Raw genomic sequence first — 12951 nt, 5'->3', positions numbered from 1 at the left:
GATTACACAGTCAGGGGTTGAGTCAGAGGTTGGTTTGTGTAGGAATGGAGGGCAAAATCTAGGGTTGCCAAGTAGTACTCACCTCTGGAGCGGGGGACTCCCGTGTGGATCCCGGACCGCGCGCGTTTGCTCGCGCCACATGCACATCACTAGGAAGGGACGTTATGACACCGGGCATGCTGGGGGCGGGGCCACGACCATCCAAGGGGGAACTATAGAGTTTCCCCTTGGATGGTCGTGGCCCCACCCCCAGCGTGCCGGGTGTCATAATGTCACTTCCTAGTGACGTGCACGCCGGGGGTGGGGTTCCCCCCGGGGCCTGGCAGCGGAAATCGGGCCTCCAAAGCGGGGCTTTACCTGCCCCCCACCCCCACTTGGCAGCCCTAGCAAGATCCCTGCCTATAATGAAGAGCTTTAAACATGGGGTCAAGCTAGATGAGATAATGGTAGAGCCTCTCTTTAAATGTGGTTCAATTGAATTGTCTACTCAACAAGAAGGGTAAGAGTCTGGTCTGAAGACAAAAGGGATGTGTGTATGAAGAATGCTTGACCTTCCCCACATTCCCAACATTTCTCTCAACAGCTTTCAGTCTCTTTCTGCAAATCTGGGTTCAGTCGTGAAATTGGAACCCGGCCGAGAGAAAAGAGACAACAAAGATCAGCAGAGATCAGCCTGGTGTCAATTATACTAGGGGTTCTTGCCATCCTCTGGCTACTTTGGAAGCAACTCCTTTAGCTCGAGGCCTTCCATGTTGGCTGGTACTATATTTTGTATAGGCATCACCTGTTAAGCCCCCCCCTCAAAAAAACCCCTCTTGTACTTCTACAGTGGTATTAAGCTGTTAGGGTGAAGAACGAACACATCTGCAACATTTTCTTGGCATGATTCAGTCTGGCATTGGGCCTGGTTATCAGCAAAGACACAGTTAGTTGGAGGTTGAACAACAGGGCATAGAGGCAAACAGGGCTCTTTTTGTAGAAAAAGCCCAGCAGGAACTCATTAGCATAATAGGCCACACCCAACAGCAGAAACTCATTAGCATATTAGGCCACACCCCTGACAGAGCAGCTCATTAGCACATTAGGCCGCACCCCCATGTTACCAGAAGTGTGGCCATCCAGCCACACCCACCTTTTGCTTCTTATTCTGTTTACCTTGTTTGTTGTCAAAACCCAGGGCTTTTTTGGAGCAGGGACTCCTTTGCATGTTAGGCCACACACCCCTAATGTAGCCAATCCTAATGAGTTCCTGCTGTTGGGTGTGGCCTATTATGCTAATGAGTTCCTGCTGGGCGTGGCCAACTCGGGAGCCAGCTGGAACTCCATTCCTGTGCGTTCCTGCCCAAAAATAGCTCTGCATCTCTCCCAGGAGAAACATATGCAACCCTTGAGGCTGACCTGGCACACTTGGTTAGTTCCCAGACATTACAGACATCTTTTGCAAGGTTCTGTTTTTTGTTTTGGTGGCTACGCTTTCCCTCAGGAATAGCCTCAAGGAGGTCAGAAGGCTCCCTCTTAAAAATTTTTTGAAGGTCTGTAAACACAAGGCCTTTCCAGATGAATATTTTTTTAAAAAAAAAAAAGATGGATATTTTTGTCTTGTTTGTTGGGCTATATGTTCTTTTATAGTTTCGGATTGTGTGTAGGCAGGGGTCGTTTAGTAGAAAAAGAGGTGCAGGAGCTCATTAGCATAACTCATTAGCATAACTCATTTGCATATGCCACACCCCCTGAAGGGGAGCTCTGCAACTTACCTGGCTGCTTCTTGCTCTGACTGAGGGCTGCTGGGAGCAGGGGGTGGGGCTGGTTGCATGTGCCCGCCCCCTGGGCTCTTTACTGCTGGAGCTCCACTCCTGTGCGCTCCCGCAGGAAATGACCCCTGTGTGTAGGGTTGCCGACCTCCAGGTGGCACCTGGAGATCTCCCACTATTACAATTGATCTCCAGGTAACCAAGATCAGTTTCTGTGGAGAAAATGGCTGCTTTGGAGGGTGGGCTCTGTGGCACTGTACCCCTGCTGAGGTCCCTCCCCTCCCCAGGCCCCGCCCTCCCCATGTTCCCCCCCCAAATATCCAGGTATTTCTCAACCCAGAGCTGGGAACCCTAATTGGGATTTATGCAGAATTAGTTTTAATTTCTGTTGTTGTAAGCCAATTGTAAGCTGTTGTAAGTCATGGAAGTGTAAGGCATAATTTTTTTTTTAATTACGAAACTGAAGATTGTCACCTACATGACCCTTTTCTCTTAAAATTTGACCCTCACCACCAAGTTTTGTATTAGGGTTGCCAAGTCTCACCTTGTTCCGGAGCGGGGGACTCCTGGGTTGATCCCGGAGCGCGCGCGCGCATGTGCGCGAAGTGTGCACGCGCTGCATCCACGTCACCAGGAAGTGACGTGACGACGCTGGGCATGCTGGGGGCGGGGCCACGACCATCCGAGGGAAAACCATAGAGTTTTCCCTCTCTGTGGTCCCGCCCCCAGCGTGCCCGGCGTGGTCGTGTCACTTCACCTCCGGGGCCCGATCTGGCGGTGGCGGGGAACGGGCCTCTGGGGTGGGGTTTTCCCTGTCCCCCGAGGGGACTTGGCAGCCTATTTTGTATATGGTTGCTGCAGTCATTCCACTCTTGCCATCTTGACCTATAATTATGCCCTCATTTCTCTTTCACTCTGAATGAAGTAATCAAGTACATGAGAGAAAATGTTGGGGGGAAGAACCTCCTCCCCAATACACTGTAAGATGGCTGAAACGAGACTGACATTCCTTGTCAGGATCGATGGCTTTCGTATTTTGCTGTAACGGACTTATCTGGTCAACTGCTGAAATGTTAGGGAATGTTTACAATCATTCCAAATGCTCAGTTTGTTTTTTAAAAATGCCATCATACAAGGCCTAGCAACAGATGAGGCTGTGCTGTTGGAGGGAAGTCCAACAGAGAAGACTTTTCGCTGTTAAATGGTGAGTAAAATGTGCTTATGTGTGAGCAATGTGAACATGAGTGTTCTTTGAGAACTGGTATGCATGTAGGAGGTATACAATGCCACTGTACTCAAACTTTGTTCTTGCTTCAGGACTACATGGCTGCCCACCTGAGTCAATGTTATGTTCTGCAGAGATTTTTGAACTTTTGTCACAATGAACGGTCACAACCCTGTCTATTAACTCCTATTCCTGGTAAATGAGAAATTGCTGACATATGGGCAAAATGAGATTGGGTTTCAGACCAGCAGGATCAATGTTTCCTGCTTTCAAGTCACATTTTTGATGGAATGGGACTGCATGTTTGTTTTCAGAGACAGAAGGGTTACTTTTTCTCCTCTGGGAACTATGCAACATGCATTCCTTCTCAGCAGCAGGTGGTTTTTTTTGTTTTTTAAATTTAATTATGACGGCAAAGTCATAAAATCCACATTGATATTATTAGGAAAATATCAAGAAGTTGTTATGTATTTGCTTATTTGCATTGCCTAAAGTAAGCTAGCCGGAGCTTCAGACACAAGCTCCATAGACTCTTAGGATCCTAAAGCCTGCAGTCGGATTGGTCGCTGTGATGTGACAGACCAATCTGGACAGACTCTGACTTTCGGCGGGAACGAATCCCATTGGTCCTAAACTCTATTGTTATCGGACGTCACTGTACTAGGGGGTGTGGCTTCGCTAGTTCAAAATGTATAAACTTGGATCGTTCTATGTGTGTGTTGTTGTGTTCTGAGCTTAATAAAGAAACCGCTTGTTTGAAACACTGCCTCAATCTCAGTATATAATACTAAGTAAAAAACATGTTTGAGCATATTAGTCTTCATTTTGATTATATTTTGAATCTCAGCAAGGATGGAGAGCTATAAAAATGAGATAAATACCAAGATAATAATAGAAATGTATAGGTAAAAGTGCAAAAAATGTTCATTATGGCTATATCAAACAAGAAAGAGGTTGGCCAAAAGTTGGCCAATGGAGCCAACCACAGTCAAGGTTCAGGTCCATACCTACTCATTGGGTGCAATGTAGGCTTGCCAGTCCCCCAGTTTTAGGGAGGATCCCCCACCCCGAAGTTGTGTTGCTTGCCACTGCTCCAAAAAGCAGTTGCATTATGATGACACTTATGGGGGGGGGGGGATGGAAGGGACATAGGGGAGCTCTAGGAATTGCTGGAAACTCTGTGGTTTTACCATTACTGTCAACCGGCTGTCAGCTCTCGACCCAGCAAGTCATGATAAAACTTTCCCATAGTGATATTTTTGGACTCTGTTTTCCTTTCAGTTTTCTCCATATTTTATAGAATGTTATAAGGGACCCTGGAGGTCATCTAGTGCAACACCCTGATTAGCGCAGGGAGGTACGTCTACAGCATCCCTGACAGACAGCCACACACCCTCAGCTGAAACCTCCAGTATGCCCTCAGGCAATCTGTTGCCCTGTTGAACAGCTCTTATGGTTAGGAAATTTATCTTAATGTTTAGCTGAGATCTAAAATAATAATAATTGTGTGTGCTGCTGACTCATGGTGACTCTAGGACCACGGGGTTTCCAAAGCAAAAGGTGGTATGCCATTGCCTTCCTCTTCCTAGCAACCCCAGTCTTCCTTGGTGGTCTCCCATCCAAGTACCAGCCACGGCTGACCCATGCTTAACTTCCAAGCTCTGACAAGATCAGACTAGGCTGGGCTAACAGGCTGCTAGTGTATTCAACAAGCTGCCATTGAATGCATAATGTGTGATGAAAACATCGAATTGAAAGGTCATGTTAAGCTTCGTCCTGGGCTAGGATCCAAATACATCCAATCACATTGCTAACCCAGGAAGCACCCAACCAATCACTTGTCAGCAAGCTCCCTGAGCGGGAACGTCCTGATTGGTCCTTATGCATACAACCTTATTGGTTGGTAAATGTACAGTAGGCGTGGCTACATTAGCCGGGAGCGTTTAAAAGCAGAACAGCTGCAATGTAAAAGCTGTTGTGGCTATCAGATGTTGATCCGTGTTGGAGTTGTGTTTGAGTTGTGGAATAAAGCTGAATCTTTGCTGAATCACTCTCTGACTACTTTGTTAAGCGAGCGACTCAACAGCTAGCTAACAGGTACTTCCTTATAATTTTTATTCATTCATTCTAGTCTTGCCATCTGGATCAAAAGAGGTAAAGTCTTCTCCATCTTCTACAGGACAGCCTTTCAGATATTTGAAGACAACAATTACGTTTTCTCTTCTCCCAGTTAAACATGCCCAGTTCTTTCAACCTTTCCTTACAGAGCTTGGTTTTAAAAATCCTATCCAATAGAAACGTGTGGATCCTCATGCGGATCAAAAAAATCCACACAACGGGGCCACCCAAGGGCTAATTTGTGTGTTCTGTAAAACAGGAGAAACTCCAAGTTTCCCGAAAAACACAGATGACATGATTCATGACAAAATCTGCAATTATTCCTCGAACGATACGTAAAAATAAAAATACTTGAGTTTCGAACCGTTGGGTGATTATTTCACTGCAGACAGAAGCTTCATAGAGCCTTTAGGGAAAGCTCCTATCAGATGACATGTGAGAAGGAGAGAGGGAGGGCAGGAGGCGGCCCCAAAAAGATCACCAGGCTTCAGAAGCCAAAATTGCACCATTCACATTGCCCCATTCCAGCACACTGGTTCTTCCGATACCATCTGCTCCGTTCCCTCACAGGCTCTCCCAGTTCTGAGGTGTTTCAAATCCGTTCCCGCACATTGATAAACGTGTGAGGAACTGGTCCGACCTGATTATGGCTCAATGGCTGTACTTGTCCTATCAGAGGATCTTACTTGCCCAAGATCTAATCTCCCGTTCGTTTACTAGTATTTTTTAAATAACAAGCCGAGAGGAAACCAGCAATTGTTTCTGTTCTGTAGAGACTGAAACATAAGGTGTGTTCCAAACGCTCACTTTTTCAAAGTGTTACACAGAATTAGGATGGGGGAATCGAGATCCACTGTTGTTAGAAGCTACGAGGACTAAATTGAGGCTACCGTACTTTGGTCACAAGATGAGAAGACAAGACTCACTGGAAAAGACAATAATGCTTGAGGAAACTGAAGACATCCGGAAAAGAGGAAGACCCAACATGAGATGGATTGACTCTATAAAGGAATCCACGGCCCTCAGTTTGTAAGATTTTTCCTCAGAAACCTTTCTCTCGCCACCCTTTCGAAGAATCCCCTCAAGCTCTCTCTTCAATAGCCTTTCTAGTCCTTTTTTTGGTCATCCAATCAGCAGTCTCTGTTTCTCTTGACAATCAGCACGCACCTCACCAGCCTCCACCTCTCGCTCTCTTTTTTCCTCCTTCTTACCTCTAAGACACCAACTTTAGGAATATAACTAATGTACACTTAACTTACAAAAACTCTGAGTTGTTAACTAATAAACATTTCAGAAGAAAAGAGCAAGAGTCCAGTAGCACCTGAAAGACTGACAACATTTGTGGCAGGATATGAGCGTCTCTGAGTCACTACTCACTTCTTCAGATACAGTGAAGCTAAAAAATCTCGTCCCCTGCCACAAAGTCTGTTAGTCTTTCAGGTGCTACTGGACTCTTGCTTTTTTCTACTGCTACAGACAGACTAACACGGCTACCCATCGTGAAACATTTCAGAACTCAACAATCATTACAATGAATTTAAAGCCTGTATATTTATTTACTTATTAATTTAGAATATTTCTATGCCACTTCTTCAGAGTCCTGCCTGAGGCAGCTTGCAATTAAAAACCACAGTACAGAACAAAAGCCATTAAACGCTGCAAGCCATTAGACACAAGCGGCATAAAAGCTATCCCAAAAACAGAATAGACCAGGGGTGTCGAACTCATTTGTTACAAGGGCCGGATCGGACATAAATGAGACCTTGTTAGGCCGGGCCATGTGTGTCATAAAATGTAATGCCAGGTAGCGGAGATATAAACTTTATAAAGGACACAGACATAAACGGGTTTTTTAACTTAAAATAAAAACATGCTTAAAACATTAGCTCTGTAAGCTGCAAACCTACTTTTGATTTATTGACATTCACCACAGAAATCTCATGCTCAGAGTTCTGAGTCTAGGAATCAGGTTAAAACATGAAACGGCTGAGTGATTAAGTGAGTATGGCGAAGCAAGCTATGATGCAGCTGCAGAACTGGAAGCAGGAGATGGCCAGTTCCACTGCGGGCCTGATGGAAGCCCTCCGGGGGCCTGATGTGGCCCCCGGGCCGCATGTTTGACACCCCTGGAGTAGACTATGAAAAAGTTGATAGAATATGTGTTGCCTTTATATGGCGCCTTTCTGTCTGGCCTCCAACACAGCTTCAAATATGCCACGTAAATGCTAAGATGGTTAATAATTTGCACAAACATCAATCATCGAGATCACTTTCAGACTTCCCAGCGGCCATGCTGGAAGCCTAGTCGAAGCTGTACACAAGAACACATGAACACGTGAATCTGCCTTCATCTACCTAGGCCGGTCTTGTCTACTCTGACTGGCAGCCACTCCCTGGGGTCTCAGGCAGAGATCTTTCACATCCCCTGATGCTTGTATCTGAAGAAGCGAGCAGTGACTCACAAAAGCTCCTACCCGGCCACAATTTTTGTTAGTCTTTAAGCTGCTGCTGGACTTTGGCTTTTTTCTACTGCTACAGACAGACTAACATGGCTACCCATCTTGATCTTGCTCGATCCTGTTTAGCTGGAGATGCCGGGGATCAAACCTGGGACATTCTGCACACAAAGCAGGTGCTCTGCTGCTCAGCTTCAGCCCCTGGCCATGAAACTAGGGTTGCCAAGTCCATCTTCCACCCGCAGCGGGGGACTTTGGGGGTGTTCCTGGAGGGGGCGGGGCATCCCTGACGTGATGACGTCACATTGGGGACGTCCGCCCTCCCCGCCCCGCACCGGATCTCCAGAAACGCAGTTCCCCGCACTTAAAGGAGCCAGCGTTTCCTTTTTAAATGCAGGAGCCGCCGTTTCCCCTTTAAGAGCAGCCGCGTTTCCCTTTTAAGAGCACGAAGCTGGCATTTCCCTGCAAACCTGATCTCAAGCAGAGATCGGGCTTGGGAAGAAACACAGGTTCCACACACCTAAAAGGAGAGAGAGGGCTGGCTGTGGGTGTTGGGGGTGGGGCTTCCCTGCCGGCCATTTGGCCGGCGGCGGATAGAACCCCCCCAAAAAACCCTACATGAAACTGAGTTAATATATTAATTTTTTTTTTAGGAAAGCAGCAACACAGGAAGGGCAGCCCTGTAGGGGAAGATAACATGAACAGGCTTCTCCCTGGTTTTTCTGCTCTTGCAAGTCTCTGCCATGGCTGCGTGGGGAACAACCCTTGGCTCGGAGGTGCGCTACCCAGCAATCACAGCCAGGAAGCACCTGGTCTCCTTGTTCCCTTGTTGGCTGCGAGGGGCTTTTTTGACTGTCGGGGAGGTGGCAAGTATGTGGCTCTGGGTCCTTCACGGCAGAAGTGAAAGATGAGAGTGCCGGAGGAAGCAAGAATGCAAAACATCCTCATCTCCCGAGTCCTTATAAATTACTTTCACTCTTGGCACAATGGCTGTGTTTCAATATTTGATCATTTGAGAGGTTATGATGAGATAATATGTTATGATACACTTGGCAGCTGGGGGAGGGAATTGTTTGGCTGGTCTGTGGGAAACTGCTTCACTGCCCGCAGTAGGGATGCCAGCCTCCAGGTGGGGCCTGGGGATCCCTCAAATTACAGCTCATCTCCAGACGACAGAGATCAGTTCCCCTGGAGAATGCTTTGGAGGGTGGTCTCTATTGGCACTGTACCCCACTGAGGTCCCTGTCCTCCCCAGGCTCCATCCCCAAATCTCCGGGAGGCCCTTCCTGCCGTTTTTCCATTTTTTGGCGTTCCCCTGTCTCAGAGCTTGAAGAGCTCCCTCGTCGCTGCCCTCGCCGCCTCTTGCCTTCTGCTGCCGCCTCCGACACAGGAAAAAGGGAAGTGAAACGTGTCGTATGTCCGCTATCCAGAACCTCCACTCCTTCGACACCTTTGCTGATGCAACTAAGGGTGACAACTTACTTCCTGCTGGGACTGAGGACTACATCCATATAAGGATGTAGAGCAGGTCGAGAAAAAGGTACTTTTCTCCCTTTCGCACAATACAAGAACTCGTGGGCACTCCATGAAATTGCTGAGCAGTCGGGTTAGAACAGATAAAAGGAAGTACTTCTTCACCCAGAGCGATGAACACATGGAATTCACTGCCACGGGAGGTGGCGGCGGCTACAAGCATGGATGGCTTCAAGAGGGAACTGGATAAACATATGGAGCAGAGGTCCATCAGTGGCTATTAGCCACAAGGTATGGATAGGGACTCTGGGGCAAGTGATGCTCTGTCTTCTTGGTGCTTGGGGGGTCAACAGTGGAAGAGCCTCTAGTGTCCTGGCCCCACTGCTGGACCTCCTGATGGCACCTGGTATTTTTGGCCACTGTGTGACACAGAGTGTTGGACTGGATGGGCCTTTGGCCTGATCCAACATTGGCATCTCTTATGTTCTTATGTAAGTATCCAGCAAAGAAATGGCAGAAAAACCCTCACCACTGTCCAGGGCATAGCCGATGATTATGATAGAAAGAAATTGGTGAAGGCCTTCAAGAAGAAGTTTGCCTGTAATGGTCCTGTGATTGAGCATCCAGAGTAGAAGAAGAAGGAGGAGGAGGAGAAGAAGAAGAAGAAGAAGGAGAAGAAGAAGGAGAAGAAGAAGAAGGAGAAGAAGAAGAAGAAGAAGAAGAAGAAGAAGAAGAAGAAGAAGAAGAAGAAGAAGAAGAAGAAGAAGAAGAAGAAGAAGAAGAAGGAGAAGAAGAAGGAGAAGAAGGAGAAGAAGAAGAGATTGGATTTATACCCCGCCCTTCACTACCCAAAGGCATCTCAGAGCAGCTTACAAACTCCTTTTCCCTTCCCCTCCCCACCACAGACACCCTGTGAGGTGGGGTGGGGCTGAGAGAGCTCTTGACAGAAACTGCTCTTTTTCAAGGACAGCTCTTATCAGAACTACGGCTTGCCCAAGGTCGTCCAGCCAGGTGCAAGTGGAGGAGTGGGGAATCAAACCCGGTTCTCCCAGATTGGAGTCTGCGCACTTAACCACGACACCAAACTGGCTCTCATTTATGGAGTACGGAGAAGTGATTCAGCTTCAGGAGGACCAGGCAGGGCTGGCTCGAGGGGTTTCTACGCCCTAGGCGAGGCTGCCTTACGGCACAGATGCCAACCTCCCGGTGGGGCCTGGAGACCTCTGGAGCCAACCACCCTTTTGCTGTCACCACCACCGCCTCCTCCCCCCGCCACCATTACCAAAGGGGGGAGGCACAGCTTGGCGCCCCATCCAGGGCCCAGCACTCTAGGCGAATGCCTAGTTCGCCTAGTGGGTGAGCCGGCCCTGGGACCAGGGTAAGAACATATGTCTCATTGAGACTGGACCGGCTAAAGACGACCAGCTGAAGGTCCATGGGTGTTAAGTATCAGTGGGTCACTGAAGTCTCAAGGGAGAAGGCTTCCCCGCGATGAGAAACCTTTGTGTCCCATGTCACTGGTCTAAAGATAAGCCAGCTTCTATCATGTAATCCCATCAGGTTCCCTTTAGTCCGGACTAGTGTAACTCAGCAATGTAATAAACTGACAAGAGCCCATGTTGTTTCGTCTTGGCTGTCCCTCATTTAAACACCGGCCCTGTCGTGGTGGTGTCAAGCCCAGAAGCTTTTTCTACATGCGAAATTCCAAGTAGGGCAATGGATGTTCTGGCTGTGTCAGGAGCTGCCCCAAATGTTCAAACCCCGCCTTGTTCCATAGGCAGCTGAGGCTGAGACCTAGAGATTCCCGTCGTTGTCCCGAGGGGAACTGTGACGCTAAATGGCAGCGGCCAGGGCTGGGTTATGAGTTATGCCGCCTTCTAGCTGAAGAAGTCGTCGGGGATGCAGAAACCAAAAACCCCTTTATGCAGAGACGGGCACCCAATTTGCAGAGGCACGGCACCTTTTGCAGGGCACCTTGATGCAGAGATAGGCACTGAAGTGGCCAAACCCAAAGACACAGCAGTTAGCAGACTCGGGATCTGTGGCTTGGAGTTAAGATGAGGGAGGTGTTTTAAACTGGCGTCGTCAGGCACGTCACAGGGAAGTGACGTAAGCACGTCGGGGATGTTGGGGGCGGGGCCACAATAATCCGAGGAAAAACTCTATGATTGTGGCCCCGCCCCCAACGTCCCCGACGTGCTTACGTCACTTCCCTGTGACGTGCCTGCGGTGCGCGCGCGTGAAGACTCCCGGAGCGAGCCTGGACTCCCCCGCTCCGGGACAGGTAAGGACTTGGCAACCCTAGTATTTAAACACTTATTTAAATAAATTTTAAAAATCTCCAGGAGTTTCCCAACCTGGACTATATGGCATTGTACCCCACTGAGGTCCCTGTCCTTCCTGAGCCCCGTCCCCAAATCTCCGGGAGTTTCCCAACCTGGATCTGGTACCCCTCCCCTCCCATCTCTCGCTGGCGGCCAGGGGGGGACTTGGCAACTCTAGCCCACACTGACAGAATGACGATATTCTGACCCTAACCTGTTTCCCTCCTGAAATGTTCATCATTTTGTAGAGAGTCGTCTTTCATTTTTCTTTAACTAGCTGTCTGCTGTTCTCAGTGCTCCAACTGCAGTGAGCATACCTGGTCCTCAACAGGCCATCGCTTTTCTTAAAAGAGGACAAACTAACGTTTTCTGCTTACCAGGGGAATTCTCTAAGCTTATAGCAACCCTTCTCCTTTCTGCAGGTACCCATGCTAGCTGCCTTTGTAACAGGTGCTTGCTGGTGATGTATGCTGCAAGAGGGAATGACTGAAATACTATATCGCTGCACCCAGCTGTATTTATATTGGGTTGATTTGTCAATAACCTTCTTATGCAGAAGTAGAGAGCTTTCTGTATCTGGTTACCTTTAAAAGCAGCTGGTACTTGGTAATTCTCTGGACCGGCTTTAAGAGATAAGCATCCAGCGAGAGCTTATGGTCTAGTTTCCGCTGACATTCCTGGAAAACAGAAAGGGGGAAATGGGATAGAAATCCTGCATAGTCTTTCAAAGAGAGCACCACTGGAGTGAGTTACGACTGAATATTTTTTGGAAATATCCTGTAGTTAGGGTTGTCAACCTCCAGGTGGCCAAACGTAAAGAAACACCGTGTTAGAACAAAACACACTCTACTAATATGCACTTGTGTCTTCATATATTGATTTAAATACAATAGAGACCCTAGTGTATCTTATACACTATATCTTATACATATTCAGTTTGAGAGCCAGTTTGGTGTAGTGGTTAAGTGCGCAGACTCTAATCTGGGAGAACCGGGTTTGATTCCCCACTCCTCCACTTGCACCTGCTGATGTGACCCTGGGTCAGTCACAAGCTCTGGCACAGCTGTCCTTGAAAAAGAGCAGTTTGTGTCAGAGTTCTCTCAGCCCCACCCACCTCACAGGGTGTCTGTTGTGGGGAGGGGAAGGGAAAGGAGTTTGTAAGCCACTCTGAGACTCCAAGTGAAGGGCGGGGTATAAATCCAATCTCTTCTTCTTCTATTCATTATAATACAAAAACCTAAAGAACATTATATATCTACTAACAGAAAAGTCCACAGCTACAGAGACCTATTCCAATGCTGTAGACTATCTTGCTCCTGATAAGAGATTGCTGAAGGTTGCAACAGTCGTAAATTATGAGAGATGCAGCAGCTGTTATGTTCTCCACAAAAAGTGATTCAGCAAGCATCAACACAAGCAACCCGCCTCCCAGGCAAAAACTGCATGTTTCAACAGATTCTTCTTCAGGCAGACATATTTTTCCTGGAACCAAAGCTCACAATGCCACAGTGTACAAGTCAACAATTCTACAGAAGGCTTCTATAGGCTTCTGTAGAATTGTTGACTTTTGCACCTCTGGATTTTGAACTTTTGTTGCGGCACAA

The 12951-nt window shown here is 47.7% G+C and overlaps 2 protein-coding genes across 2 annotated transcripts in view; one reads left to right on the top strand and one right to left on the bottom strand.

Moving 5' to 3' along the window:
* LOC107117662 (guanine nucleotide exchange factor DBS-like) overlaps window positions 1-12951 on the bottom strand; it is a gene marked incomplete at both ends in the record, with an annotated part of 237080 nt that overhangs the window by 15889 nt on the left and 208240 nt on the right. Inside the window, one exon of the mRNA XM_015419819.1 lies at window positions 11932-12024. Coding sequence (XP_015275305.1) covers window positions 11932-12024 — 93 coding nt within the window. The remainder of the gene's footprint in view (window positions 1-11931; window positions 12025-12951) is intronic.
* On the top strand, window positions 8927-10503 carry LOC107117664 (eukaryotic translation initiation factor 1-like). Its single transcript, XM_015419821.1, has 4 exons — window positions 8927-9069; window positions 9520-9648; window positions 10124-10160; window positions 10401-10503. The coding sequence occupies exons 1-4, from the start codon at window positions 8966-8968 to the stop codon at window positions 10467-10469; spliced, it is 339 nt and encodes a 112-aa protein (XP_015275307.1). The 5' UTR covers window positions 8927-8965; the 3' UTR covers window positions 10470-10503.

The sequence above is a fragment of the Gekko japonicus genome, unplaced genomic scaffold, assembly GCF_001447785.1.
Source record: "Gekko japonicus isolate JY-2015 unplaced genomic scaffold, Gekko_japonicus_V1.1 scaffold2594, whole genome shotgun sequence".
Taxonomy (NCBI): domain Eukaryota; kingdom Metazoa; phylum Chordata; class Lepidosauria; order Squamata; family Gekkonidae; genus Gekko; species Gekko japonicus.
This window is presented reverse-complemented; position numbering and strand designations above follow the sequence as displayed.

Excerpts from the sequence above, each read along its gene's own strand:
- LOC107117664 (XM_015419821.1), top strand. The coding sequence starts at position 8,966 with ATGTCCGCTATCCAGAACCTCCACTCCTTCGACACCTTTGCTGATGCA. Across the intron at positions 9,070-9,519 it reads GACTACATCCATATAAGGAT|TATCCAGCAAAGAAATGGCA; the intron begins GTAGAGCAGGTC and ends TTCTTATGTAAG. Across the intron at positions 9,649-10,123 it reads GGTCCTGTGATTGAGCATCC|GGAGTACGGAGAAGTGATTC; the intron begins AGAGTAGAAGAA and ends GCTCTCATTTAT.